We start from the raw sequence: 26,498 nt of genomic DNA, 5'->3' as shown, positions 1-26,498 counted from the left end.
AAGTTTTCAATTCGGAGTCGGCCGGGAGACGAAAAGGCGTAAAATACAAAATTAATAGTTGCTGCAGTGTTTTACTTTATTATGTGTGTGCTTTTCGTTCCATTTGTCGTGGGTTTTGTCGCGTCCATTTGTTTGAACAGTTTCGTGGTAAATAAATGTTTCTATCAATATCGACCTTTGATGTCTTTATTTTATGTCTTTTATATACATAGTTACACCATTTTCCGGCAGAAGAAATCATTTCCTGACATTGTCCAGCAACGCTGGGCACGGAAAAGCATGCTGTAAACAAGAACCATGATGAAAAAAATCAGTTACTATTTCTTTCTGTTGAATTAACGACCAACTTACACTTTCCGTTCTTTTTGAATCACATGATGATCGTCACGACCACGAGCAGTGCCCGATTGGCAGTCATTCCTCGGCCGACTATAATACATAGCAGTAAAATAAACCGATTAAATCGAATGAAAAGCCACGGATTGTTGGATAAATCTTACCTTTGCACACGCCCATAGTCCAGCCAGCCTTACGTCACTATTGAACTCTGTTCCTCTCCCCTACTACTAGCTACTATGAACAGTATTATGAGCCTACTGTATGTACAACGGTGCTGGTTACAGCGAGTTCTATGCGTGAGGGAATGTTAATCGAAAGTATGTGGCCCGCACATGCAGAAAGGGAAATACTTAAAAACGCCCGACTGCAGCAGCCTGCTATGCTGGCTGGTTGATTGAAAATGACTGACTAAAAAACTGATAAACTCCCGTCGACTCTCGCCGTAACCGTAGCAACCACAAGCGGTTGTGTTGCCGGGGAGCATCAATCGATACCCGCTACAATTGCACAGGAAAACGCCTCGGTTTCAGTTGGGTGTACACGACGCCATATGGTCCTTCAGTTTGTTTAGGTGGCGAAACTGTTTGTCGCAAATGCTGCACGTGTGCAGACTGGCCAGTTTCATGCACACGTTGGCCAGATGCACCGACAGGTTGCGCTTGTTTTTGAACGTCTTGCCACAGGTATCACAGTTGACCGACTGCTGTTCGGCGTGCATGTGCTTGATGTGTTGCCGCAGGATGTACTTGTCGCCCATCACCTGATCGCAGATGTGACACGGCACGCACGTCGCCACCCGCAGGCTTTTGTCGTGCTCCTGCATGTGCTTCAGCAGCCTAAAGCGAATTTTGAACGTTTTCGGGCAGTGCTCACACACGAACCGTGCCGTGTGTACCGACCGCTTGTGGTCCTCAATCGTGTACTTGGTGAAGCTGAAAACAGATGGAAAGGATTAAATATGACTAGCAAACGGAGGCGCTTTACTACTACTACTACGCTATCACTTACGACTTCTGGCACTGATCGCACGTAACGTCCTTCTCGGCATGCATCTTCTTCATGTGCACCACCAGGCGCTTCTTGAACGGGAACTTGCTCCCGCACAGATCGCAACTATACTGACGCTCCTCGTGCTTGTTCTGCATGTGCTCCTTCATGTTCTGGTGGATTTCGGCGCACACTTCGCACCGATATTTCTCCGGATTCTTGTGCATATCCATGTGCTGCCACAGGGTCACCTTCGTGCGCAGCTTCATCTCACACACCGGACACTGGACGTAGATCTTGTAGTGGCCGTGAACTACCTTCGAGTGCCGCAGCAACGCCGTCCACGACCCGTAGTCTATTAATGGTTCACCGACCATCATGCGCTGGTTGTCGCACATCTCGCAAACGATGCGCTTATAAAATTCCAACAGTTCCGCATCTTCTATTTTCTGCACGCTGCTCGGTACCTTCCGTTTGGCCCGCACCAGTTTGGATTGCTCCCGGTGCCTACGCCGGGCCGCTTTCCAGTGCGGCGTGGAGCAGGACGCATCTTCTCCTTCCTCGGCCGCTTCCGATTTCACCGCGTGCGGCGGCTCGGTCGAATTTCCCAGGTAACCGTCGCTCAAGGCGTACGACTTTTCGTCCTCATCATCATCGTCATCTTCCACCGGTTCACCTTTGATTTCGAGAAACTCTGTTTTGTACTCGGTTGCCTCGGCGTAGCACGCAGAGAATTCCGTCGAACGTTTGGTGTCGTCATGGTGCACTGGTTCCTCGGTTCGCATTCGGCGACACTCCTCGATGTTGTTGTAGAAATCATTGAACTCGTCCAGTGCCGACCAGCACCGGAAACAAATCAGCTGAGGATCTGCCGTCGGCGCTACCTGCGGAGACGGCAATTGATGAGGACCTAATTCTACAGTTTCAACGGGCTGCTAAGAGCACTCTTACCTCGAACCACAGATGTTTTGCAATAAGCGAGGCAATATTTTTATGGCCGTTCTCCTTCGCGAAAATATCCAGATACGTGGGCTCGTTCACCAGGAAACAGACTCGGCACTCCGACGTGCTGTCCGCCATTCTGCTGGCCACCTCCGGCCGTTGTTTCGCAAGGGCAACAACCGATTTAACTTCGGAAAAGTCCATTTCCGCAGTGCTTTTCGCACGAAAACAAAACAAACCGACCGACTGACAGTTCGGAGCGATGACAGCAGGCTCCAGTGTAGAGGATCCATAGTTCGCCACGCACAGTGCGTTACAGATTTGGTCGCTATTTTTCGCCATTCCAAAGTAAAATGAAATAAAATGTATGTAAAATATTGCGTATAAAAACAAGTTACATCTCTTCAGGCAGTGTTTAAGAGCTGTTACAAGGTCAGTTTCTACGCTTTTTATTTGCGTTCAGATTTCATTACGCGTTGTTCAAACCTAAACTTAAGCCACTCGGGGGCGCCGCGAAGGATCGAAAGCTTATTTGAAAACGGGTGACTATACTTGGGACCCTACAACCAATACGGCTATGGTGTGGCGCTGGTAGCATAACCCCGTGTGTAGCCTAACACGCATTTATACAAAGGAAATTTAAAATTATTCCAGCCGGTTGCACTGATCCCGAACACTGCCTAGGACTTACCATAACGGACCAACCATCAATTCCTGGTCTGCGGTCCTGGTGCTCCGGCGTTTTACGCCAGTTCCGTCAACTTGAACCGTACACCTTCTTTGCGCTGCTGTTGCATTTCGAGCCATTTTTCGTGATGGGCATTTTTTCGGTGGTAATACAGATGAGTGTCCTGGCGGAACGTTTCCGGACAAAAGGAGCACATGTAGAGCGGTTTACCAGTGTGCGTGGACATGTGTTCTTTGAGCTTATTTTTCCGCCGAAACTGTCTACCACAGATGGTGCACGGGTAAAGGCGGGTCGGTTCAAGACAAACGTTGGCCATGTGCACAGACAGGTTTCGCTTGCACTTGAACGTCTTCCCGCAAGTACCACAACTCACGGTCGGTTGCACCGTGTGCATAAGTTTAACGTGTCGGCTAAGGATGTACTTATCGCGCATCACCTGGCCACACACGGCGCACGGTACCGCAGTGGAGTTTCGCAAGCTTTCATCATGCTCTTCCATATGTTGGCGCAACCGAAAGCGACTGTTGAACGTTTTTGGGCAGTGCTCACACACGAACCGTGCCGTGTGCACCGACTTCCTGTGGTCCTCAATCGTGTACTTTGTAAATCTGAAACGAAACGGGGAAACACGCACACATACTATTAACCCGAAGGAGCCAGAGCCTGCAGCGGTGCGTGCGTGTACGTACGGTTTCTGGCACTGATCACAAATAATGTCCTTTTCCACGTGCATCTTCTTGATGTGCACCGTGAGCCGTTTCTTGAAGGGGAACTTTTTGCCACACACGTCGCAACAAAACTGGCGCTCCTGGTGCTTGTTCTGCATGTGCTCCTTCATGTTCTGGTAGACTCCGGCGCACAGTTCACAGCGATACTTTTCCGGATTTTCGTGCATATCCTTGTGCTGGATCAGCGTCAGCTTGGTGCGCAGCTTTAGCTCGCACAGTGGACACTGGACGTAGATCTTATCGTGGCGGTGCACGGTCTTGGTGTGTTTGAGAAGACCCCGCCACGTGCCGTAATCTATTTGTGGCTCACCGATCATCATCCGCTGGTTGTCGCATACCTCGCAAACGATGCGCTTGTAAAAATTCAACAATTCTGCGTCCTCCTGCTGCTGGCCAGCTGCTTTGCGGCTCTTCACATCATCTTCGGACACACATTGGCTCGTCGTTTTCTTGCCCCTCCTTCTCGTCCAGGTCGATCGCGTACCATCCTCCTCGGTAAGCCGTGAATCGATCGTGGACGGCGTTGGATTGGTCTGGTGCACTTCAGCGTCCGACTGCGGTGCGGTTGGATCTGGCTCTTCTGAATCCTCACACTTGACAAAGACACTGTGCAATGGTTGATCGCCTGAATTGTCCGTCCCATCTTGCACCTCACTCGGTTCCACCTTCACCTCGAAAAATTCCGTACCATAGGCGGGTTCAACGGGCTCGACAAATTCTTCCGGTGTTTTGGTTATGGCGGCGGCGGTGGTGAGGCAAGCGAATGCTGTCGCCTGCACCCGTTCAATGCCATTGTAGAACGTGTTAAATTCTTTCAAAGCCAGCCAGCACTTGCCACAAATAAACTGTGGTTCGTCCGTCGGGTTAATCTGGACAGCATGGGGTAGAGAGAAGGGTCAAGCTGGCTCTTTCGTTTCGAACGCATGTATAATGGATACCAACCTTAAACCACAGATGTTTCGCTACGATCGGAGCTATACTTTTGCCGACATGTTCCTCCGCAAAGATGCTCAAGTACTCTTGCTCCGATAACGATAAGCAAATTTCGCACTTCATGGCATGGCATCGTCTGCCGAACACCCCAAATAAACAACATACGCGAGAGGCAAGCTCATTGGCGGTTGGTACGTCCACTTTCACATCAAAACACAGTGAGAACCACAGTGAAACGAACAAGTATAAATATACTTTGCTGTTCGGGAAAACCTGCTTAAGCGCTAAACTTTTTCGCCAGTGAAAAATCAGCACTGAGAGGCAAACCCAAACATGTTTTGCGCTTTTGACAGTTGGCTCTGATGTGGTGTATCCATAAAGCAGCATCAGGGTTGTGTTGTGGGCTGCGGCAGTAAGAAATCTAAAGCTGATCTTAATCTAAATGTGTTCGAATGCAGAAATAAATCAGAGTCATGTTCGGTCTTCATTCATTTAATACACTGAGGGTGATGGTCCAACAGAAGAAACTTTGTGTCGAACTTTTCCCCGCAAGTAGAGCACATGTAGAGGCCCTTTGCTTTGTGCGTAGCCGTATGTTCGGCTAGCTTGGCGGCGGTTTTGAAGCTTCTGATACAAGAGGGGCAATGCAAGCGTTGGCCCGGGCAGGTTCCGGCAAGGTGCTGGTTCAAGCTGCGCATGGTGCGAAACGACTTCCCGCAATCACCGCAAATGACCGGCGGAGTTTCCGAGTGCATCTGCCGCATGTGGCGGGTAATATAATTGGATCGAACCAATTGCTTGCACACGCTGCAGGAGACCGTTTTGGCGGAACCGTTTTGCGCCAAATGTTGCTCCTGGTGTCTATGCAGAAGGGCTGTCGTACGGAATGGTTTTCCGCACTGTTCACACATAAACTCAGGGTTACTGTGGAACGAGCGTATGTGCTGTTTAATGCAGTACTTGCTGAACCTGAAAAATCGTAGCGGTGATCATAATAAATGGAAATATTAGCTGCGAACAGTAATGTCAGGATACGTACTGCTTGTTGCACACAGTGCAAGTAATGTCCTTGGGCGCATGGCTTAGTTTCGTGTGCATCAGCAACCGAGCGTTGGAGGAGTACCATCTATCGCACTCGTTACACTTGAACCGATGCGTCAGAGTCAGATGCTTGTGCTTTATGTGTTCGTCCAAATCCTGGTGAACCTCCGCGCAGATGTGGCAACAGAATTTATCGGGATTCCGGTGCATTTCCATATGTTGCCAAAGTTTGGGCCGTGAATTTGATCGTTTCGAGCACAGGGGGCACTTCAGAAATGCTTTCTTTCGTCCGTGGCATTCCACGAGGTGCCGTTTAAACTTACTGAAAGTTCGGTACTCTAGCAGTGGCAATCCTGCTTCCACTTGCTGCGCATCACAAATTTCACAAAACAGCGGTCCGTAAAACTCGATCAGGTCGCTATCCATTTTAGATATAGCTGGTACAGTTTCGCGGTCGTAATCGTCGTCAGTATCATCGATTGCAATCGGTTGAAGTTCTTCGTTAACCGACTCGTCCATGGTTTCGATTTCCTCTCCATCGTCCGTTTCATTTGTGTCATCTGGCCCATCTGGTGGCTCGGATTTGGATAACGGGAGTTGTACATTTTCCAGCACATGAGATTGTACCAGAACCCTGGAAACATCATCGTTGTCGTCGGAATCACTGTCAGAAGCACTGTCGGGTTGCGGACGGTGCAGCTCTTCGATGCTGCCGTAAAACTGATGAAAATTCTCCAAAGTACGCCAACAATCATGGCATATATGCGGGTTTTCAATACAGTCCAAGATCTACAACAACTCATTGAATCATCGTGGCTCGTTTAGTGAATATTTCATCCTTACCAAAAACTGTAGGTGCAGGTGTAATATGTGGACAATATTTTTACCATTTCGCTCTTCCTTCTGTATGTCTAGTAAAAGGTCCTCGGAAGGCTCACACCGGTAGCACACCTCACAAACCGTTGCCATTTCGATTTGATTTCCGAGCACAAACAATCTGTTTTTGTCCCGCACTGCTAATTCATCAATACGACAGCACAAAAACAGAACGGATTCAGTCTGGAGGCCACATGAGGCGTAACGTAATGTTTTTGACATTACAAATTAATGCCAAACTGTTTACGCCTAAACGGCCTAAACGTTTACGGTTCGGCCGACCGCGAATCCGACCGTAAACACTGTTGTCAAACGCTTTATTTACAAACAGAGGATAATTTAAGTTCTTATTTGCTGGTATAGCAACAAAATCGAAAAAACAGAAAAAAAGATTCAGAAATCAATTGATTTCGCTTCTGTTTCTATTTTCTCGGACCGAAAGCACGAATATAAACACGTTTCACATTTCGGTTTTTAATTTTACGCCTCATGTGGCCCCCCAGAGTGACTGCGTTACCGCGCTGCTGACCAGGGCGTTAGTCAAGGTTTATAGAAGGCGTTACTCAAGCTTTGGACGAGAATTCAAAACAAGCGCAGAATCAAATCGAAAGAGAACGTTTGAAAATCGTTAAATTGCGAATAAAATGTATTATTTAATGCATTTAGGAGGAGGCTAAAAATCGGCTTCAGTTTGGTACACGGTTGACACGGAATCTTACACCTTCCTTGCGCCTTCGTTGCATTTCGAGCCACTGCTCATAATGAGCCTGCTTGCGGTGCGTGTACAGTTGAGTTTCGAAGCTGAAAGTTTTGGGACAGTATGGACACTGGTAAAGCGGGCTTTTCGTGTGTGTCGTCATGTGTTCCTTAAGTTTAATCTTCTTCTTGAACGGCTTTCCACAGATGGTGCACGGAAAACTGCGATCGGTACAAACGTTCGTAAGGTGGGCATCTAGGTTGCGCTTTGATTTGAATTCTTTTCCACACGACCCACAGCTCACCGGCGCGTGCTCCATGTGCATTCGTTTCATATGTGTCGTCAAGTTGTACTTATTTCGTACCACGATGCCGCACACGTCACAGGAAACCTTCGTCGATCTCAGGCTGACGCTGTGTTCTTCCATATGATTATCCAACTGAAAGCGACTTTTAAATTTCCTCGGACAGTGCTCACAAATGAAGCCGGCACCATGTACTGCGCGCTTATGATCTTCGATTGTGTATTTGCTGAACCTAAAAGAGCAAAACGAACAACAATAAGCATTGTAAACGGTCTTAATTGATGTCGACACGTACGCCTTATCACATTGATCGCAGGGCACGTCCTTTACGGTGTGCATTTTACGAATGTGTGCTTTCAATCGAGTTTGAAAAGGGAAGCGCTTGCCACATTCCTCACAGCAGAAGGTGCGCTCCTTGTGCTTGTTTTGCATGTGATCCTTTATATTCTGATGAACTTCGGCACACAGCTCACATCGGAACTGATCCGGATTCAGATGCATTTCTTTGTGTTGCACCAGTTTTACGCGTGATCTAAACTTTTTCTCACAAATCGGACACTTTATTATCGCCTCACCTTGGCCGTGAGCTCTTCGCATATGGCGATTTAATTCTTTTAAGTTAACGAACTCGATCAGTGGCTCTCCGCTGGCCATCTTTACTGGATCACAAATTTCGCACACCAAGCGTTTGTAAAAGCTGATAATCTCCTCATCTACTTTTGATTTACTAGTGCGACCGGTGTTCGTTAAGTATTTCTTTTTTCTGCTTTTGTTGGTTGTTAGTTTTGAGTTTTCTTCTTCAACGTTGTCCGTTGACATTTCCCTCAAGTTAAGCAATCTTTTCTTATCATCTGCATCCAATATACTAACTTCAATGTCTTCTTCATTGTTTGCGGATGTTTCTATTGCTATGCGTTGAGATGTACTGGCAACTATTTCATTCTTCAGTGTTATCTGTAGGTCGTTGCTCTCGAGGTGTTCATCGTCCAGTGGTTCTTGTTTGATTGCTACAAACTCCATCGCACAAATGTTTTCCTCGCCAACATCATTCAACGAAGGTCGCCGTTGAACGTTCACAATATTTGTTTCCAATAAAACTCGGTGCGCTTCATTCACCATGTTGTAGAATTTATCAAATTCCGCCAGCAGCATCCAGCATCGCTGGCAAATTGTTGTCAGCTCAAATTCTGCTAATTTTATTCCAAGATGTTGCCTGATTACGTCTGTAATGTGTTTCCCATTCGTCTTAACTTCCGATGCTTTTAAGCACTGGCCGTTTTTCAGGCACACGCTACATTTCTGAAGACTTGTAGCAGAGGGAGGTTCAATAATTTTCTCAGGAGTCGGCGAGGGGATGAACTCAGTTTTGATTGCCTCCATCGCAACTCCTGAGACACTGTCCGTGTGGACCGCAGGTTAACCGTATTCGCACGACGACTTCGCACTTCACCTTACGCACAAACACTGCGTATTTGGAGAAGGTATTATTGTTGAAAATTAGAATTACATAGCGTAAGGTTTTTCCTTTTGCTTTTCCTCACCGATTGCGTGTTTTGTACATAGAAAGTTTGTTTATGATTCGACTGTCAAAAGTTTTCTTGCAGTCTTCCCATGCCTTTAAATACTATATTAGTTTAGTACAAGATTCAAGGTTTATTTAGGTTTACTGTTACGGTTATTTTCAATCGTGGTTTTCGTAAAATCTTCGTTATGGACATGAATATATGTATGATACCAATCATGGATAACTTGATTCGGGTAAAATTAATTATTCAAGTACCTGATATCTGACAGAAAAACGGTGGACACACAAAAAAAAATCGGGATTTTATTTCGAGTATTCGTGATTTCGAATCTAAGCAGATCTGTAATACTGTTGACCAACGATTCAATTAGTTTGGAACACGATTTGAACTGATTCGTATTCCTTCTTTGCGTTTCCGTTGTATTTCAAGCCACTGCTCATGGTGAACCCGCTTGCGGTGCGTATACAACAACGTATCAAAGCGAAATGTTTTCGGACAGAACTGGCATTGATACAGTGGGCTATTCGTGTGCGTCGTCATGTGTTCAGTTAACTTCTTCTTTTTCTTAAATGATTTCCCGCAGATCGTGCACGGAAAGCTGCGATCGGTGCAAACGTTTCGAAGATGCGAACTTAAATATCTTTTGGATTTAAATTGCTTTCCGCAGGATTCACAGCTTGCTGGGGTCTGTTGCGTATGAATCAGTTTGATGTGCGTTCGTAGAATATACTTATTCCCCACGACTAGGCCGCAAATGTTGCAAGGTACCTTTGGTCGATTTGATGATGGTGGCGGATTATTGATGTGTTCGCCCATGTGGCAATCCAACTGAGGGCGACTTTTAAATGTTTTCGGACAGTGCTCACAAATGAAGCCAGCACCATGTACTGCGCGCTTATGATCTTCGATTGTGTATTTGCTGAACCTAAAAGAGCAAAACAAGCAACTGTAAGCAATGTAAACGGTCTTATTTGATGTCGGCACACGTACGCCTTATCACATTGATCGCAGGGCACGTCCTTTGTGGTGTGCAATTTACGAATATGTGCATTCAATCGGGTTTGGAACGGAAATCGCTTGCCACATTCCTCACAGCAAAAAGTGCGCTCCTTGTGCTTGTTTTGCATGTGTTCCTTCATATTCTGATGTACTTCGGCACACACCTCACACCGGAACCGATCCGGATTCAGGTGCATTTCTTTGTGTTCCACGAGTTTTGTACGCGATCGTAATTTCTTGTTGCACACTGGGCAGGTTATTATAAGCTCTTTTATATCGTGGATTTGTAGCATGTGTCGCTTCAACTCCCTCAGGTTTACGTACTCGACCGATGGCTCTCTACTGGCCATTTTTGCCAAATCACAAATATCGCACACCAAGCGTTTGTAAAAGTCAAGAATCTCTTCATCCACTTTTGATTTACTAGTGCGACATGTGTTGGTGTCCAGTTTTTTACTATTCAAGTATTTATTTTTGTTACTTTTGTCGGATGTTGTTAGTTTGGAGTTGTGTTTTTGGACGTTTTTCGTCGGAATTTTACTATTATTGCGCAATCTTTTCTTATTATCTGTGTCCGAAATATGTTCTTCGTTTTTTACGGTTGTTTCCGTTGTTATGCGGTGAGATATATCGACCATTATTTCATTCTCCAGTGTTATCTCTAGGTGTTTGCTCTCGAGTTGTTCATCGTCCAATGGCTCTTGTTTGATGGCAACAAACTCCATTACACAAACGTTTTCCGCGCCAACATCATTCAACGAAGGTCGCCGTTGAACGTTCGCAATATTTGTTTCCAATAAAACTCGGTGCGCTTCATTCACCATGTTAAAGAATTCATCAAACTCCGCCAGCAGCATCCAGCATCGCTGGCAAATTGTTGTCAGCTCAAGTTCCGGTAGTTTTATACCAAGATGTTGGCTGATTACGTCTGTAATGTGTCTCCCATTCGTCTTAACTTCCGATGCTTTTAAGCACTGGCCGTTTTTCAGGCACACGCTACATTTCTGAAGACTTGTAGCAGAGGGAGGTTCAATAATTTCCCCAGGATTCGGCGAGAGGATGAACTCAGTTTTGATTGCCTCCATCGCAGCTCCTGAGACACTGTCCGCGTGGACTGCAGGTTAACAGAATTCGCACTACGACTTCGCACCTTACTCACAAACACTGAACGTACTTCGAGACAGTATTACTATTGAAAATTAGGATTACATAGCACAAAATCTTCTCTTTTGCAAGCTCATCGATTGTGTGTTTTCTTCAGATAGTTTGTTTATGATTCGACTGTCAAACGCTTTCTTGCAGTGTTACGACTAGCGATAGTAACCCATACCTATAAGCACTATATTCGTTTAGTACAAGCAACGATTCAGTTTATTAAGGAGTTTAAAAAATATTCGTTGTGGAATTATATTTGATAGTAAAACTGTGAACACACAAAAACAATGCATATTCCAAGTAAGGTTGGAAACAAAATTAATACTTTTGTATTTAAATGTGTAAAATAGTGTGGTTTGATGCGGGAACTAAAATCTGCTTGTTGTCGACCTGAAATAACTGTTTCTATGCTTAAGACAAATAATTTTGTTATTTTTATGTTTAATTATAATATAAATGAAGTATTTGGAGCCTAAACACATCTGAAATGTTGTAAACCAACATTTTAATTAGGTTGGAACGCGTTTTGAACTAATTCGTATTCCTTCTTTGCGTTTCCGTTGCTCTTCAAGCCACTGCTCATGGTGAACACGCTTACGGTGCGTGTAGAGTGTAGTGTCGAAGCCGAACGTTTTGGGACAGTATGGACACTGGTAAAGCGGGCTTTTCGTGTGTGTCGTCATGTGTTCCTTAAGTTTAATCTTCTTCTTGAACGGCTTTCCACAGATAGTGCACGGAAAACTGCGATCGGTACAAACGTTCGTAAGGTGCGCATATAGGTTGCGCTTTGATTTGAATTCCTTTCCACACGATTTGCAGCTAACTGGGGCGTTTTCCATGTGAATTCGTTTCATGTGCGTCGTCAAGTTGTACTTATTTCGTACTACGATGCCACACACGTCACAGGAAACCTTCGTCGATCTCAGGCTGACGCTGTGTTCTTCCATATGATTATCCAATTGAAAGCGACTTTTAAATGTTCTCGAACAGTGCTCACAAATGAAACCGGCACCATGTACTGCGCGCTTATGATCTTCGATTGTGTATTTGCTGAACCTAAAAGAGTAAAGAAAACAACTGTAAGCATTGTAAACAGTCTTATTTGATGTCGGCACACGTACGCCTTATCACATTGATCGCAGGGCACATCCTTTACGGTATGCATTTTACGAATATGTGCATTCAATCGAGTTTGAAAAGGGAAGCGTTTGTCGCATTCCTCACAGCGAAACGTACGCTCCTTGTGCTTGTTTTGCATGTGATCCTTCATATTCTGATGCACTTCGGCACACACCTCACATCGGAACTGATCCGGATTCAGATGCATTTCTTTGTGTTGCACTAGTTTTACGCGTGATCTAACCTTTTTCTCACATACCGGACACGTTACGGACGCCTCACCTTGGCCGTGAGCTCTTCGCATATGGCAATTCAATTCCGTTAAGTTAACGTACTCGATCAATGGCTCTCCGCTGGCCATCTTTATTGGATCACAAATTTCGCACACCAACCGTTTGTAAAAGCTGATAATCTCCTCATCTACTTTTGATGTACTGGTGCGACCGGTGTTGCTTGAGTACTTCTTTTTTCTGCTTTTGTCGGATGTTGTTAGTTTGGAGTTTTCTTTTTGAACGTTGTCCGTTGAAATTTCCCTCAAGTTAAGCAATCTTTTCTTGTCATCTGCATCCAATATACTAACTTCAATGTCTTCTTCATTGTTTGCGGCTGTTTCGATTGCTATGCGTTGAGATGTACTGGCAACTATTTCATTCTTCAGTGTTATCTGTAGGTCGTTGCTCTCGAGGTGTTCATCGTCCAGTGGTTCTTGTTTGATTGCTACAAACTCCATAGCACAAATGTTTCCCTCGCCAACATCACTCAACGAAGGTCGCAGTTGAACGTTCGCAGTATTTGTTTCCAATAAAACTCGGTGCGCTTCATTCACCATGTTGTGGAATTCATCAAAATCCGCCAGCAGCATCCAGCATCGCTGGCAAATTGTTGTCAGTTCAAGTTCCGGTAGTTTTATTCCAAGATGTTGCCTGATTACGTCTGTAATGTGTCTCCCATTCGTCTTAACTTCCGATGCTTTTAAGCACTGGCCGTTTTTCAGGCACACGCTACATTTCTGAAGACTTGTAGCAGAGGGAGATTCAATAATTTCCTCAGGAGTCGGCGAGGGGATGAACTCAGTTTTGATTGCCTCCATCGCAGCTCCTGAGACACTGTTCGCGTGGACCGCAGGTTAACCGTATTCGCACGACGACTTCGCACTTCACCTTGCGCACAACCACTGCGTATTTGGAGAAGGTATTATTGTTGAAAATTAGAATTACATAGCGCAAGGTTTTTCCTTTTGCTTTTCCTCACCGATTGCGTGTTTTGTTCATAGAAAGTTTGTTTATGATTCGACTGTCAAAAGTTTTCTTGCAGTCTTCCCATGCCTTTAAATACTATGTTAGTTTAGTACAAGATTCAAGGTTTATTTAGGTTTACTGTTACGGTTATTTTCAAACGTTCAAATGTGGATATTTTTGGTTTTCAGAAGACCATCGTTTTGGAGATAAATGTTTGTATAATGGCGATCATGTATATCTTACTTTCAGTAAAAATTCAATCATTCAAGTGCAGGAGTAGGAAAGAAAAACTTTAATCATACAAACATGTTACATAGATTCTGTTGTTTAACACTTAACATACGTTCTGTCGTACAGTTGTCTTGATCGGAATCTCCACAAAGTATTCATGGTACATCTAATCCGTTAATCGATTAAGACGAAATTGAACACCTTGTTTGCGTTTCTGCTGGATTTCTAGCCACTGTTCATAGTGTCTAACTCTGCGGTGCGTGTACAACGCTGTGTCGTATCGAAACGTTTTCGGACACAGCTGGCATTGATACAGTGGGCTATTCGTGTGCGTCGTCATGTGCTCAGTAAGCTTCTTCTTTTTCTTAAACGTTTTTTTACAGATCGTGCACGGAAAGCTGCGATCGGTGCAAACGTCTCTCATATGGGCGTACAAGTTGCGTTTGTTTTTGCACTCCTTTCCACAGGATTTACAGGATACCGGCGTCTGTTCCATGTGCATTCGTTGCATGTGGGTCACGAGGGTGTACTTGTTTCGTACGACAAGGCCGCAAACTTTGCAGGTAACCTTTGACGAAGGCATGCTACTCTCAATATGCCCTTCCATGTGATTATCCAGCTGAAAACGGCCTTTAAACGTTCTCGGACAGTATTCACAAATGAAACCGACGCCATGCACATTACGCTTATGGTTATCGATAGAATACTTTGTGAACCTAACGAAGGGAAGTAGAAAGAAAGTAAAATTTAGTGAATAATCTTGGTGTTTAGGTGGACAAACGTACGCTTTATCACATTGATCGCAGATTACATCCTTAGTAATGTGCATTTTACGAATGTGGGCCGTCAATCTAATTTTGAAAGGAAATTTTTTACCACATTCGTCACAGCCGAACGTGCGCTCCTTGTGTTTGTTTTGCATGTGTTCCTCGATGTTCTGGTGCACTTCGGCACACACCTCACATCGATACTGATCCGGATTTAGATGCATATTTTTATGGTCTATTATTTTTTTACGAGATCTTATCTTTTTCTCACATACCGGGCATTTGAGGACTGCTTCTCTTTGGCCATGCGTTTTGCGCAAGTGATGATTCAATTCTGTCAGGTTGGCGTATTCGATCGATGGTTCTCCGGCTACCATTTTTGCCGGGTCACAAACTTCGCAAACTAAACGTTTATAAAAATGAAGAATTTCGTTATCCACATTGAGTTTAGAAGAACGAGCATCATTTCTTTGCTGTTTCGCGGTATTTAATCTTTTCTCAATATTGCCTGTATTGAATATTGTATGTTTTCTGTAGCTCGACAGTTTGGTCGGAATATCGTTACCAGCGTGGCCTTTCTTTGTCTTATCATCGTTTTTGGACACTGGAGGCTCGATAATGTCTTTTTCCGTGTTTGCGGTTGACTCAATTTTCAAGGTTGGTGTTTCGACTGTAAAATCTTTGTCCACTATTGCACTATTGGTATAATGTTCTTCGGTGCTTTCGTTTTGCTCCTGTTTCATACTTGCAGAAAGTCTATTTTTGTTAAGTTCAATACATTTATCTTTGAACCCCAATATTTCTGCATCCAATGGTTCTTGTTTGATGGCTATAAACTCAATCGCACAAACGTTGTCCTCTCTAACATCACTCAACGAGGGTCGCCGTTGAACATTCGCAATATTTGTTTCCAATAAAACTCGGTGCGCTTCATTCACCATGTTGTAGAATTTATCAAATTCCGCCAGCAGCATCCAGCATCGCTGGCAAATTGTTGTCAGCTCAAATTCTGCTAATTTTATTCCAAGATGTTGCCTGATTACGTCTGTAATGTGTTTCCCATTCGTCTTAACTTCCAATGCTTTTAAGCACTGGCCGTTTTTCAGGCACACACTACATTTCTGAAGACTTGTAGCAGAGGGAGGTTCAATAATTTCCTCGGGAGTCGGCGAGAGGATGAACTCAGTTTTGATTGCCTCCATCGCAGCTCCTGAGACACAGTCCGCGTGGACTGCAGGTTAACAGTTCACCTTACGCACAAACACTGCGTATTTGGAGAAGGTATTATTGTTGAAAATTAGAATTACATAGCGCAAGGTTTTTCCTTTTGCTTTTCCTCACCGATTATGTGTTTTGTTCGTAGAAAGTTTGTTTACGTTTCGACTGTCAAACATATTCTTGTAGTACAATGGCTTTAGTACAAAATGCCAGCCAAAATCAAGGTTGGAACAATTTTCTGATTCGGAACGATTTTCTTATTCGAATTATTTCTCAAATTTTGTTTTTCCAAATGCGTACGAATTGTTCGTTTTTTCGGATTAAGCAGCTAAAATAAATATTTTATTTTATGTTCGGTTTACCTTAATTTCATAATGTCACATTCACATCCAATCAAGATTTCGCGCGTTATCTACCGGAGATTCGTCGTCGGACTATCGATAGTCTTCCGCGAACGTACAACTATTCCATTTAGTAATAATATGTTTGTAGATACGCTTTACACAATTCGTTTAGTAATTTGCCACCTCGAGGCCCTAGTCTGCGCAACGGGCGTGAGCCGTCGTCATGTGCTGCTTTAGTTTTGTTCGCTTCTTGAACTGCTTGCCACAGACCGTGCACGGGAACTGGCGCGTCGTGCAGACGTTCGAAATGTGCGTATTAAGACTATGTTTGGATTTAAAGGTTTTGCCGCACGTTTTGCACGTGGAGGGCGTCTGTTCGGCGTGAATTCGCTTCATGTGCGTCTTCAGGTTATACTCATCCTTTAGCACCGAATTGCACAGGGTGCAGCTGACGGTGGCCGAACCCTGCTGCTCACCACCGTTGTGTGCCTCCATGTGCCGATCGAGTGAGACACGCGTTTTGAATGTTTTGGGACAGTTTTCGCACGTGAACGTTGTGTACGAACCGTGCACAGTCCGCTTGTGCTTTTCAATGCTGAATTTGGTGAACCTGAAACCAACAAAGCAAGAACGGTTAGACGGCGACACACCCTTACAACGCGTTTTCAACTTACGGCTTGTTGCACTCCTCGCAAATAATGTCCTTCTTCTGGTGGACCTTGCCCATGTGCGCGGTTAGCCGACTTTTGAACGGGAACCGCTTGCCGCACTCTTCGCAGCAAAACTCCCAATCCTGGTGCTTGTTCTGCATGTGTTCCTCCAAATTCTGATGCACCTCCTGGCAGACGGTGCACCGAAATCGATCCGGATTCTGGTGCATCTCCTTGTGCTCCACCAGCTTCACGCGCGTGCGGAACTTTTTCGCACACAGCTTACACTTGATCGTCCCCGAATCGAGCCCGTGTGCCGTGCGCATGTGGTGATTGAGCTGCCGTAGCGTGCGATACTCATCCACCGGTTCACCGTTCACCAGCTTATCCGGATCGCACATTTCGCAGGTGATGGGTTTGTAGAATTCAAAAATTTCCACATCGAACGTTTGCTCTTCCATTTGCTCCGGGCTCACGTCGGGTGACCTGCCGTGATCATCGTCCACCACCACCACCATCGGCCCTGGTGGTGCCGCTACCGCTGTCGCCGCCTCCGGCAGGTGCAGCCGCTTGTGTTCGAGCAGCTTCGGACGCGTCCTAATCTTCTTCTCACACAGCGGACACTTGACCGTTCCCGTCTGCTGGCCGTGCACTAGCCTCATGTGGTGGTTCAATTCCCGTACCGTGGGGTACAGGGTGGAGCATGGTGTCGGCGTCGCGCCGTCGCACACGTCGCAACTAATTCGCTTGTAAAACTCCAGTATTTCCTGGTCAACCTGCGCCGACTGTACCTTGTCGGCGTCCGTTTCCCCGTCGCTCAGCATCCGTGGCACGTGAGTTTGCTTATGTTCGAGCAGCTTTACTCGCGTGCGGAACTTTTTACCACACTGTGGACAACCAACGCGTCCTGACTCTTCACCGTGCGCAAGCTTCATATGATGGTTCAACTCCTTCAGCGTACCGTACTCGGTGCGATCGTCACAAACATCGCACACGAGACGCTTGTAAAAATCGAGTATTTCTTCGTCCATCTCTTGATTTTTCCTCTTCCGACTCGGTGTGCCGACGATGGTGTTGGCCGTTGGCGTTACGTGGCTACCTTCCGGTTCCAAACCGGAACGATCGGTATCAGCTGCGCACGGTATCCTTTCCGATTCCGCGTGTTCAACCAGCCCGCCACGGGGTGGACACTCGGGTGCCGCAGTGGCTACCGGGATACCATTGTTGTGCACAACATCCGTCGTGGCCGGGTCCAACAACTGCTCTCCGTAAGCTAGTGGCGCTGGTGCGGCAATCGCCTCGCACTCACTGGCATGCACACCGTTCGCGATGGGCACCGTGTCAGCAGTTTGGTTTGGACCGTCCGGCTTCGCGCGGTTCGCCGCAAGGTACGAAGTTCGCTGCGTGTGCACATCCTGAACCATCATGTAGAAGCGGTTAAACTCTTGCAGCGCCTTCCAGCAATCGCAACAGATGAACTGCGGCTCGGCGCCCTGCGTAAACTGTAGCCCCACATGCTTCCACACAAGATACGGCACCTCCTTATCCGACTCGTCGCCCTGCGGTTCGAACACATCCAGACAGATATGGTCCGGGCGGAGCGTAAGACACACTCCGCACTCTTTTTGATTGATGGTGACATCGTAAACATCGCCCCGTTCGACCATTTTTTCGATCGACCTCCACGGCGGGGTCAGCACTCGTGAACTGTGCACTCGCTTGCTCGCAGCGCTACCGGAAAGGTAGCGAAAAACGATTCTCCGTCGTTCACCGTGTCGCTTTCAATGCACTTGTTTGCTGGTGCATCATGGTTCCTCCGAGAAATAATTCATCGGCCGTCCGTCCCTTTTGTTATAGAGTATCTCTGACACTTTTGACAAACTTCGTCGCCAACTTCAACTTCAACTGCGAACCAGCAAACTCGGCCGAATGTCGCGGTTGCCAAACCGGCCGCACGCTGATCTGTTTACCTGTGCGAGAGCGCATTACCGTTTTTGGGCCGAGTTATGTCAGCCTCAGCGGCTCCGGATTCACGGCAAAACGCTATGTTCGAAAACTGGTGTGGATAATTTACTGGACTAAACGAAAACAGAATTACAGAAATCAATTAGTTTTGAGCCCCGATGTTGATGTTTTGCCTTCACAGTGACGTTGCGGTGACAGTAGGACATTTTTTTTTTTATTTTTTTCCCGATGCGGGAAAACAACCTGTTTCTCCCCCCCGTCTGGATCCTGTCTGGCATACAGGGGGTGGGCAGGAATGCGATGTATCATCGCATTTTATTCAGATAATATATATACATAAATACATAAAGCACATATTTACAAATAGTTATACATTTAGTCACATTCGCAAGTCGCGGATGTAGTCGTATAGACGGTTCCAGCTCCGCTACAAGGAGCTGTCAGTCGCTACTCCGCTCTTGCTCTGCACAGCCGGACAAGGAACGTACGGTTAACAAGTTAACAAACAGTGTCATTAACCCCACGGTTAACGAGGTGTTTGTCGGATAAGTTGTGCAGAAGTCCAACTTATCTTATTGCTGCAGCAGCCGCCGCAGCCGCGGCCGCAGCCTCGGCCTCCAGTCGCTGTTCTTCTCGCCACGCCTGTTGAAGTTGCAGCGTTGCGGCTCGGCAGGCCCGGGCAAAGCGCTGCCAGCACTCCGGGGTCCGCAGCATCTCGCTCGCCAGGTTATCCGGCGTGAGGGGGGTGCGGCCGTCGTCTGCCAGCATCTCCGTTCTCTATCGCTGGAACCGCGGGCAGTAAGACATCTTTGCGTGCAGGAACGAACTTCTTTGCGTGCAGGAACTCTCGGAAGAATCCATGTCCCGAAAGCACCTGGGACATGTGGAAGTCCACACGTCCATGTTTCCTGCTGACCCAGCACGTGACGTTTGGGATGACTCGGCGGGTCCAGCGCTGGTATCGGCTGGCGTCTGGCGTCCCCGCAGCCGCCAACTGCTCTTGCCACTGGCTGATTGTACGCAAGCGCTCTCTCCTGCGCAGCGCCGCCGCGTCCGGGGAGGGTTGGGCGCCTTCCGTTGGCTGTCCAATCGCTGTCCATCGTCGCCCGATGCAGCGCTCGTCCTCCTGCAGCAGCAGTACGATGGGCGCCATGCTGGCGAGGGCCGTGGCCACACTGTAGGAACACTGCTTGCCTCCCCTTGCGCCAGCCGGCGCAGCACTCCTTCCAGGAGCCGACAGTTGCTCTGTGCCTCGAGGCCGGAAGGCCGCGTTGCCCATAGCGAGGCTCCGTATCGGATCATTGACGTTACCGCACTCGCAATCAGCCTGCGTCTGTCGCTCGTCGCTCCGGAACGATTAGGCATCAAGGCCCCAAGGACTCGCGTCACTCTGGCTTTCTCCGCACACCCTCTAGAAGTGGCAGCGACAGGACACCGTCGTACATCACATTCCAGAGGGTCGGTCCAAGGATTGAGCCCTGCGGAACGCCTGCCGTGAGGTTGCGCGCCTTCAGCCCACGGTTGGTTCCATACAGCAGGGTACGACCGGTGAAGTAGCTGCCCAGCACACGCAGCAGCTCCGGGTGCACCTGCATCCGTTGGAGCGCAGCACCTATCGAAGTCCAGTTGGCGCACTTGAACGCGTTGCGCACGGCGACACTACCATGCAGATGCGTGGATCGGTACGGCTTGTGCGGCCGTGGCGCATCGCGTCGGCTCCCTCCTCGACGATCATCCGGGCAGCGTCTAGGGTGCATCGCTGTTTGCGGAAGCCGTACTGTGTCCGAGAGAGATGCGGTCCGTCGCTGTCATCCTCCAGCCGGTTGTTCAGTCTGGTGAGCAGGATGCGCTCATAGACCTTCCCCAGGACGTTGAGCATGCACAGCGGCCTATGCGACGACGCCAGCCCCGCTGGCTTCCCCGGCTTCGGGATCAGCACCAGTTTCTGCTGCTTCCACTCCTCTGGGAAGGAGCCGTCCGAATAGGCTGCAGAACACAGCAGGGTATGATCGCAGGGCAACGGTTGCGGCAGCGTTCGGGATGCCGTCGGGTCCAGGGGCCTTGCGGGGGCTGAGGCTGCTGGCAATGGCCATCAGCTCTTCCTCCGTTAACAGTAGAACATGGAAAGTGGTTCGATACGCAGTTCAAAAAGTGGAGACTTTTCGTTGTTGCCGGTAACGCCAGGAGGAGCAATTTGTTCTATTCCACTTAGGTTTAGTAAAATCACCAAATCACCACGATACCGAACGGGGCAGCGCTCGAGGTAGCTTCGGCAGGTCGCCAATTTTTGCCTCCGTTTGCCACCACTCGATGAACTATAGAAAGCGGACAGCTCCAACCATCGTAGCAGTCTGGCAGCGACAGTGATTGACCTTGATGATTGATGTGAAGCTCTCACGCCGGGCCGTTTCGTTTCTCATCTTGTCAAACCCTGGAACTCAAACCCTGGTTGCTGCACTCGAGGAACCATCCGGGAGGATTGAAGTTCCATGTAATATGGATAGGTTATCCGGACAAAGCGGGAGCGGTTATTATTCGGCATCCTTTATTGTTCCTTAATTTGTTTATCCTTTTGTCCGTTAACTTTTAAGTACACACACTTCTACACCCACCGTGAGTAATGGCTCATTCATAGATAAGTTCGGAGAGACCGCCGAGTATCGGTAATAAAGTACGGAGCAAACAGATGCACATTTTTGGCATTCTTTATTGCTCTCTTTCATCGCTACTGTACTGTGGCCCCCACTGGCCGACCGTTTCAACTTTCACCATGCATCCGCTTGATGCCACGGGCGAGCTCAAGCTTATCGGTCACAATTTCCCGGTAGGCTTGGATGGCAAGGTTAAGCTGCACCTTCTTTGTGCTTTGATCCGTCACGTAGCGCTCGATGGTCCCGATTAATTGCACATCTAGCTCCAGTTCCTCGACCGATTTTTCCTCCGCATCGAACAAGGAGGGCATTTCGGAGGCATCGGGAACGGGGTGTTTTACGGCCCCATCAACTGCATGAAGCGTCGAGTATAGGGCAATGAGCTCGACACCATTCCGCAAGTAATCCCGCTTGATCATGTCGAGCAGCAAATCGTCGATCAGTTTGTGCCACGACAGGAAAAACACAAACGGCCCAAAGTGCCGCGTCGATCGGAGCGCGTCGAAGGATTTGCTGTCGTTCGCGTGCTGATAGACTCGCGCCGTCAGCTGGTGGTACTGGGGCTCGAACGGTTCGTACTGTATGCACGCGCGGTCCAGAACAAACTCGTACTTTCCGTCCTCGAGCAACCGCTGCAGGTGCGGATCTTCGAACATGGGCGGAGTATGGATGGAGCGGCCGGCCAGCGGGAAGTATATCTGATTGAGCCGTTTTCTCATTTCGTACGGTGCTTCCTGTAGTGTACCGTCCGGGTGCCGTACGACGATTGTCCGCTGACTGTTCTTCAGCCCGTATGTAATGTCGGTGAACACAAACTTCGAGGAAGCCAGCGATTTAAGGGCACCGTCTTTCGAAATCACGCGGCAACTGTCGTCCTGAGCCTGCACGACCGGTGGCATCTGCAGCATTTGTTCCGCCTGCTGGATGGACTTTACGAGTTCTTGGCGAAGCTGAGCGTCGGTCATGAACCGGTACTGAACCGTGTTGTCTTTCACGGCGCGCTTTCGGAACACCTTATCCAACTCGAGCCGTGTAATGGACTTCAGAAGCTTCTGCACATCATCACGCAGGAATGCGCTTGCGGGATCCTTTTCTACGGGTCAAAGTATTAGTGCAGGCACAGCGAAAACCAGGAAACGTCCAGCAACTTACTGTAGGCCAGGAACGATTCACCGTCACTGTTTGCATCTGGCGCTGAGCTAAACAAACGGGTAGCGCCATTGCACTGCAAACTGGCAGCACCATTGGCCCTTGTTAAACCACAAGCGATCAGTCGCACCTCCTGGAACACTTTCCACATTGTTCTGACAAAATTAGCACTGAATTTTGTGGTCCGGGAAAAGGGAAAACAAACCTTTTTGCGAAACAACCGGTTCGCACATCACATTGCGATCTGTCAAAGCGGCGTTCGAGCTGTTTTTTCGAGCAGCGCTAGTGATGCTCGAAATTTGTAGCTCTCGGCGTAACTAAAAAACAAACTAACTAACCGTTTAAGTGTTTTGAGGCGAAATTGTTCGATAAATAACATACAGTTAATGTTAATTAATGTTGGTGTTGGTTAATTCGCATAAGTGAAGCATCCTGGCACACTGGCACCCTGGTCGATTGTGCAGCAACACAAAAAATCGATAACTCCCTTGTTGTCAACCAATGACACAAAAGGGTGCACAGAAAATCATACGATTCTTGTTTAGTCGTCAGTCGAACCCGGCGGATATCTTTCAATCCGCGAATCCCGTGCCAATCGACAAAGCACTCGCGATTTGTGGTGGATTGTGACCTTTGGTCCCGCGTGCTTGTTTCGGAACTCGGCAGAGTATGATCGCGTAAAGAAGTCACCGCGCTGCTGTTGAATTGACCCTCCCGCCCCGGACGCCGACCGCAATTAGTGGTATTTGTTGACAGTGACTTCTTAAATCGTCGCCTCCACGGTCAAACATGGCACAGTCGAAACTCAAGCAAGTGTTCAGCTACCAATCGTGGGTACATGCGGTGTCTGGATCGGCGGTAGGAATAACGTGTCTTTCGGAGGCCAATTCGTACCCATGCTAATTAATTTCCGTCTCTTTCACCCGCTTTCTGCAGGGTAGCGTGATTGCAATGTCCGCCTTCTATCCGCTGGACACCGTCCGGAGTCGGCTACAGTGTGAGTACCGAGAATCGTGCGTGTCGACCACCGGCCATGGGGTTATAGGTCCATTACGTAAACCGTTCGTTTTGGTAACAAGCCTACCAACGAGCAGTAGACATGACAAAGCCCTTTTGGCTTTCCCTACCGCACGCCATGCTTATCACGCTCGAAAGGCTCCCCAAATCCCCAATGGATTACGGATCGAACCTTGAGATAAGAGAGCTAATTCGTTCCCTTTCGACTTCGTCTCTTTGTATTGTTTTGCAGTGGAAGAACCAGAACGACGCAAGGCACTAAGTACCTGGCGGATACTAAAACACCTGATCGAGGAGGAAGGCTTCGCGACGCTCTACCGTGGCTTGGTGCCGGTGCTGGAGAGCCTGTGCATTTCCAACTTTGTCTACTTCTACACGTTCCACAGTTTGAAGGCACTGCGTTCCGGGGGCAGCTCGGGCCAGTCGGCGCTCGGTGATCTGGTGCTGGGTTCGCTGGCCGGGATCGTTAACGTGCTAACAACGACCCCGTTCTGGGTTGTCAACACCCGGCTGAAGATGAAGGGCCTCGACCAGCGCATTGTCGGTGCTGTCAACGGTCACGCAAGCAAAGAGCAACGCAGCAACACCACAAATGTCGCGTACGAAGGACTGCTGGACGGGTTGCAGTACATCGCGCGCACCGAAGGCGTGCGGGGTCTGTGGGCCGGGGCCGTACCTTCGCTGCTGCTCGTCCTCAATCCGGCCATCCAGTTCATGGTGTACGAAGCGCTCAAGCGACGGGTTACGGAGGGACCGGCCGGGACAGTTGTCCGCAGCCCGTCCGCACTAACGTTCTTCAGTATCGGAGCGATCGCGAAAATGATCGCTACCGTTCTAACGTACCCGCTGCAGCTGGTGCAAACCAAGCTACGGCACGGCAATGCGGACAAAAGCCTAAACCTGCCGGCGGACATCGACACGGTCCAGCTGCTGCTGATCATCTTGAAGCGCCAGGGTGTTGGCGGTCTGTATCGTGGGCTTGAGGCAAAACTGCTGCAAACCGTCCTCACGGCGGCGCTGATGTTCATGGCGTACGAGAAAATTGCCCGGTTCGTCACTTCGCTGCTCATTTCCAACCACGGGCCTAAAGGCTGAGTTGCGACCGAGAGACCACCCGCTGTCCGTCCCGCGGAAAACCAAGCTCTTTCTTCCCGAAAGACACACTCTCTCTTTCGATAAGGTGTTATGTTTCACCCTTCTGTCCATTCTAGTCCTTTCCATCACCAACCATTTTTACTTTGCATCTGTGATGATGATACCAAGAGCAGGAGCAACAGCGCCGGTCGTCCATTCATCCTACGCACATTCCGAAGATCCCAGGTCGGGTTGTTTTATTTATATAACCATTTTACATCTCTACCTAAAGCTTCAAAAGAGCAAAGTGGTGCGCCAGGGCGGCCCGCGGCTGTATTACGGTTCTTTCTTTTTATAATACTTAAAATTGGCAGATAAGGGATAATAGGGATTAAACTAAAGCGGGAGCCCGGTGGGCGTTTGGAAGGGAACGGCTTTTTTCTCATTCAGACTAGAATTTCCAAAGCAAATCTGCTTTAGTAAGTGTGTGTGGTTCATAAGATAATATGAATATGATAAGATGAATTTGCGTTGCGACCGAACAAAATAAACGATAATCGATAAAGAGTGTCTATCGTGTGAATCGAATCGAAAATCTATATAAAAAAGGAACGAACGAAAACTCAAACACCGGTGGACCATCGTACAAACACAAAGGACACCCAAAAGGAGTAATAGGGTAATCGTTCAAGGCTTTATTGTATTAACTTAGTTCAGTAGAGCTTAATTACCATCGTTTTGCACCTACATAGCAATATTCATTTGTATAGTTCTCTAGAGTTGTGAAGTGGTGTAGTATTTGAGTACGCCATTTCAATTCAATTAAGTCATTCTAGTCCTACTGCTCCCGATCGCCTGCAGTTCAGTGTTACGTTCTTGTATTTTTTTTTTTACTCTAATGCTTTGCACAGGTTGTGTTTTCGCGTCCCCGCCAGTAGGGTATTCCTCAAATGATCGCCGATTTTCCTCTATCAAGAAGCACCCGCGAACCCCGGATCTTCGGTGAGTGCTGCTGTCCCGTTAAGAAAAACGGGACAATTGTTGAAACACAAGTGGGAGTTTTATTGCTTTCCAGTCCAGCGCGCAATGTTGCAGCTGAACGTGTGCTGCGGAACGTGAACCGTTTCCTTCTCCAATTCAGCCTTATCCACAAAATTCCATCATTTCGTAGAACGTAGAGTTCAGGATAACCAAAGTATTCTAAACCCTATGGTGCTTTTGCAATAGTCCCAACCCCTCGGACAGGTGTGTGGACTAATGTGAACAAAAACTAACTATTCAGACAGAAAAAAGTAGTGCCATTAACAAAGAGAAAACTCATTTAACAACTTATAATTGTGTCTAGTAATCTTAACTAAATGCGCTTGTACATCAACACACCGGGCCGAGTTGGGCCAATAATCGGAAAGAATCAGGCGGATTGTGGAAGCCCACCTGTGGCGCTTCGGGCGTATTAAACGTTTTCTCTACCGACTCTCTTCGCGCAGGACATGGGGTGGCCGTCGTCCTTCTCCTATCCTATCCTACACTGTCCTACTGCCTCCTCCGAGAGCCGTTTGCTTATTCGATTAGAGTTAAAAGATTTCTAAAAAACCCAATCTCCTCCATTTCCAGCGACCGACCGATCGACCACAACTTGGGCGTTGCGTATAAATGGGCCCCATGTTACTGGACGTCCTCAATCCGCATGTTTGACTACCAATGATTGCGACATTCGTTTCGTTTCTCTCTGCATACGACTCGTAACGTGAAGGAGGTAATTTGATTTGCAGTTTCATTCTCCCTCAACCAGAGCTTTGGCAGTTGGCCAACGAATGCCAGCCGCTCGCACTAGCCCGTGGCGTTCCCTTGCTGGACCAC

General features: G+C 47.7%; 8 protein-coding genes across 10 annotated transcripts; 1 reads left to right on the top strand and 7 right to left on the bottom strand.

Annotated features, from left to right (window-relative positions):
• Positions 1-197: 197 nt before the first annotated feature.
• LOC131216407 (zinc finger protein draculin-like) lies at positions 198-2,465 on the bottom strand. The gene is made up of 5 exons (XM_058210891.1): positions 2,278-2,465; positions 1,348-2,210; positions 501-1,271; positions 352-429; positions 198-282 (listed from the first exon to the last, which is right to left on the bottom strand). Exons 1-3 carry the CDS (start codon positions 2,404-2,406, stop codon positions 866-868), a joined length of 1,398 nt encoding a protein of 465 aa, XP_058066874.1. The 5' UTR covers positions 2,407-2,465; the 3' UTR covers positions 198-282; positions 352-429; positions 501-865.
• Positions 2,466-2,706: 241 nt separating this feature from the next.
• LOC131206172 (zinc finger protein 567-like) lies at positions 2,707-4,843 on the bottom strand. Of its 2 annotated transcripts, XR_009156785.1 has the most exons (4): positions 4,627-4,843; positions 3,646-4,553; positions 2,960-3,564; positions 2,707-2,881 (listed from the first exon to the last, which is right to left on the bottom strand). XR_009156785.1 is itself a non-coding variant. In XM_058198610.1 (3 exons), exons 1-3 carry the CDS (start codon positions 4,738-4,740, stop codon positions 3,012-3,014), a joined length of 1,575 nt encoding a protein of 524 aa, XP_058054593.1. In that variant the 5' UTR covers positions 4,741-4,843; the 3' UTR covers positions 2,707-3,011. The 2 variants fall into 2 exon arrangements, 1 of the variants encoding a protein (XP_058054593.1); XM_058198610.1 differs by having other exon boundaries at positions 2,707-3,564.
• Positions 4,844-7,220: 2,377 nt separating this feature from the next.
• LOC131215737 (zinc finger protein 567-like) lies at positions 7,221-9,073 on the bottom strand. Its single transcript, XM_058210131.1, has 2 exons — positions 7,831-9,073; positions 7,221-7,767 (listed from the first exon to the last, which is right to left on the bottom strand). Exons 1-2 carry the CDS (start codon positions 8,913-8,915, stop codon positions 7,221-7,223), a joined length of 1,632 nt encoding a protein of 543 aa, XP_058066114.1. The 5' UTR covers positions 8,916-9,073.
• A 240-nt stretch (positions 9,074-9,313) lies between these two features.
• LOC131206171 (zinc finger protein 90-like) lies at positions 9,314-11,245 on the bottom strand. Its single transcript, XM_058198609.1, has 2 exons — positions 10,052-11,245; positions 9,314-9,986 (listed from the first exon to the last, which is right to left on the bottom strand). The coding sequence occupies exons 1-2, from the start codon at positions 11,143-11,145 to the stop codon at positions 9,428-9,430; spliced, it is 1,653 nt and encodes a 550-aa protein (XP_058054592.1). The 5' UTR covers positions 11,146-11,245; the 3' UTR covers positions 9,314-9,427.
• A 2,647-nt stretch (positions 11,246-13,892) lies between these two features.
• LOC131206616 (gastrula zinc finger protein XlCGF49.1-like) lies at positions 13,893-15,855 on the bottom strand. Of its 2 annotated transcripts, none has more exons than XM_058199236.1 (2): positions 14,589-15,855; positions 13,893-14,519 (listed from the first exon to the last, which is right to left on the bottom strand). In XM_058199236.1, exons 1-2 carry the CDS (start codon positions 15,770-15,772, stop codon positions 13,970-13,972), a joined length of 1,734 nt encoding a protein of 577 aa, XP_058055219.1. In that variant the 5' UTR covers positions 15,773-15,855; the 3' UTR covers positions 13,893-13,969. The 2 variants fall into 2 exon arrangements, with proteins under 2 accessions (XP_058055219.1, XP_058055229.1); XM_058199246.1 differs by having other exon boundaries at positions 14,846-15,002.
• A 469-nt stretch (positions 15,856-16,324) lies between these two features.
• On the bottom strand, positions 16,325-18,489 carry LOC131206606 (oocyte zinc finger protein XlCOF6-like). The gene is made up of 2 exons (XM_058199225.1): positions 16,807-18,489; positions 16,325-16,742 (listed from the first exon to the last, which is right to left on the bottom strand). Exons 1-2 carry the CDS (start codon positions 18,447-18,449, stop codon positions 16,325-16,327), a joined length of 2,061 nt encoding a protein of 686 aa, XP_058055208.1. The 5' UTR covers positions 18,450-18,489.
• A 2,945-nt stretch (positions 18,490-21,434) lies between these two features.
• LOC131216053 (small ribosomal subunit protein mS22) lies at positions 21,435-22,771 on the bottom strand. The gene is made up of 2 exons (XM_058210452.1): positions 22,551-22,771; positions 21,435-22,491 (listed from the first exon to the last, which is right to left on the bottom strand). The coding sequence occupies exons 1-2, from the start codon at positions 22,696-22,698 to the stop codon at positions 21,506-21,508; spliced, it is 1,134 nt and encodes a 377-aa protein (XP_058066435.1). The 5' UTR covers positions 22,699-22,771; the 3' UTR covers positions 21,435-21,505.
• A 342-nt stretch (positions 22,772-23,113) lies between these two features.
• LOC131205703 (peroxisomal membrane protein PMP34) lies at positions 23,114-25,185 on the top strand. The gene is made up of 3 exons (XM_058197918.1): positions 23,114-23,405; positions 23,484-23,544; positions 23,797-25,185. Exons 1-3 carry the CDS (start codon positions 23,337-23,339, stop codon positions 24,657-24,659), a joined length of 993 nt encoding a protein of 330 aa, XP_058053901.1. The 5' UTR covers positions 23,114-23,336; the 3' UTR covers positions 24,660-25,185.
• The last annotated feature ends 1,313 nt before the right edge of the window (positions 25,186-26,498 follow it).

The sequence above is a fragment of the Anopheles bellator genome, chromosome 1, assembly GCF_943735745.2.
Source record: "Anopheles bellator chromosome 1, idAnoBellAS_SP24_06.2, whole genome shotgun sequence".
NCBI lineage: Eukaryota > Metazoa > Arthropoda > Insecta > Diptera > Culicidae > Anopheles > Anopheles bellator.
This window is presented reverse-complemented; position numbering and strand designations above follow the sequence as displayed.

Excerpts from the sequence above, each read along its gene's own strand:
- LOC131216407 (XM_058210891.1), bottom strand. The coding sequence starts at position 2,406 with ATGGCGGACAGCACGTCGGAGTGCCGAGTCTGTTTCCTGGTGAACGAG. Across the intron at positions 2,211-2,277 it reads CAAAACATCTGTGGTTCGAG|GTAGCGCCGACGGCAGATCC; the intron begins GTAAGAGTGCTC and ends CCGTCTCCGCAG. Across the intron at positions 1,272-1,347 it reads TGCGATCAGTGCCAGAAGTC|CTTCACCAAGTACACGATTG; the intron begins GTAAGTGATAGC and ends ATCTGTTTTCAG.
- LOC131206172 (XM_058198610.1), bottom strand. The coding sequence starts at position 4,740 with ATGAAGTGCGAAATTTGCTTATCGTTATCGGAGCAAGAGTACTTGAGC. Across the intron at positions 4,554-4,626 it reads CGAAACATCTGTGGTTTAAG|ATTAACCCGACGGACGAACC; the intron begins GTTGGTATCCAT and ends CATGCTGTCCAG. Across the intron at positions 3,565-3,645 it reads TGTGATCAGTGCCAGAAACC|ATTTACAAAGTACACGATTG; the intron begins GTACGTACACGC and ends GTTTCGTTTCAG.
- LOC131215737 (XM_058210131.1), bottom strand. The coding sequence starts at position 8,915 with ATGGAGGCAATCAAAACTGAGTTCATCCCCTCGCCGACTCCTGAGAAA. Across the intron at positions 7,768-7,830 it reads TGCGATCAATGTGATAAGGC|GTTCAGCAAATACACAATCG; the intron begins GTACGTGTCGAC and ends TTGCTCTTTTAG.
- LOC131206171 (XM_058198609.1), bottom strand. The coding sequence starts at position 11,145 with ATGGAGGCAATCAAAACTGAGTTCATCCTCTCGCCGAATCCTGGGGAA. Across the intron at positions 9,987-10,051 it reads TGCGATCAATGTGATAAGGC|GTTCAGCAAATACACAATCG; the intron begins GTACGTGTGCCG and ends TTGCTCTTTTAG.
- LOC131206616 (XM_058199236.1), bottom strand. The coding sequence starts at position 15,772 with ATGGAGGCAATCAAAACTGAGTTCATCCTCTCGCCGACTCCCGAGGAA. Across the intron at positions 14,520-14,588 it reads TGCGATCAATGTGATAAAGC|GTTCACAAAGTATTCTATCG; the intron begins GTACGTTTGTCC and ends TCCCTTCGTTAG.
- LOC131206606 (XM_058199225.1), bottom strand. The coding sequence starts at position 18,449 with ATGGTCGAACGGGGCGATGTTTACGATGTCACCATCAATCAAAAAGAG. Across the intron at positions 16,743-16,806 it reads TGCGAGGAGTGCAACAAGCC|GTTCACCAAATTCAGCATTG; the intron begins GTAAGTTGAAAA and ends TGTTGGTTTCAG.
- LOC131216053 (XM_058210452.1), bottom strand. The coding sequence starts at position 22,698 with ATGTGGAAAGTGTTCCAGGAGGTGCGACTGATCGCTTGTGGTTTAACA. Across the intron at positions 22,492-22,550 it reads TGAATCGTTCCTGGCCTACA|AAAAGGATCCCGCAAGCGCA; the intron begins GTAAGTTGCTGG and ends TTTGACCCGTAG.
- LOC131205703 (XM_058197918.1), top strand. The coding sequence starts at position 23,337 with ATGGCACAGTCGAAACTCAAGCAAGTGTTCAGCTACCAATCGTGGGTA. Across the intron at positions 23,406-23,483 it reads ATGCGGTGTCTGGATCGGCG|GGTAGCGTGATTGCAATGTC; the intron begins GTAGGAATAACG and ends CGCTTTCTGCAG. Across the intron at positions 23,545-23,796 it reads CGTCCGGAGTCGGCTACAGT|TGGAAGAACCAGAACGACGC; the intron begins GTGAGTACCGAG and ends ATTGTTTTGCAG.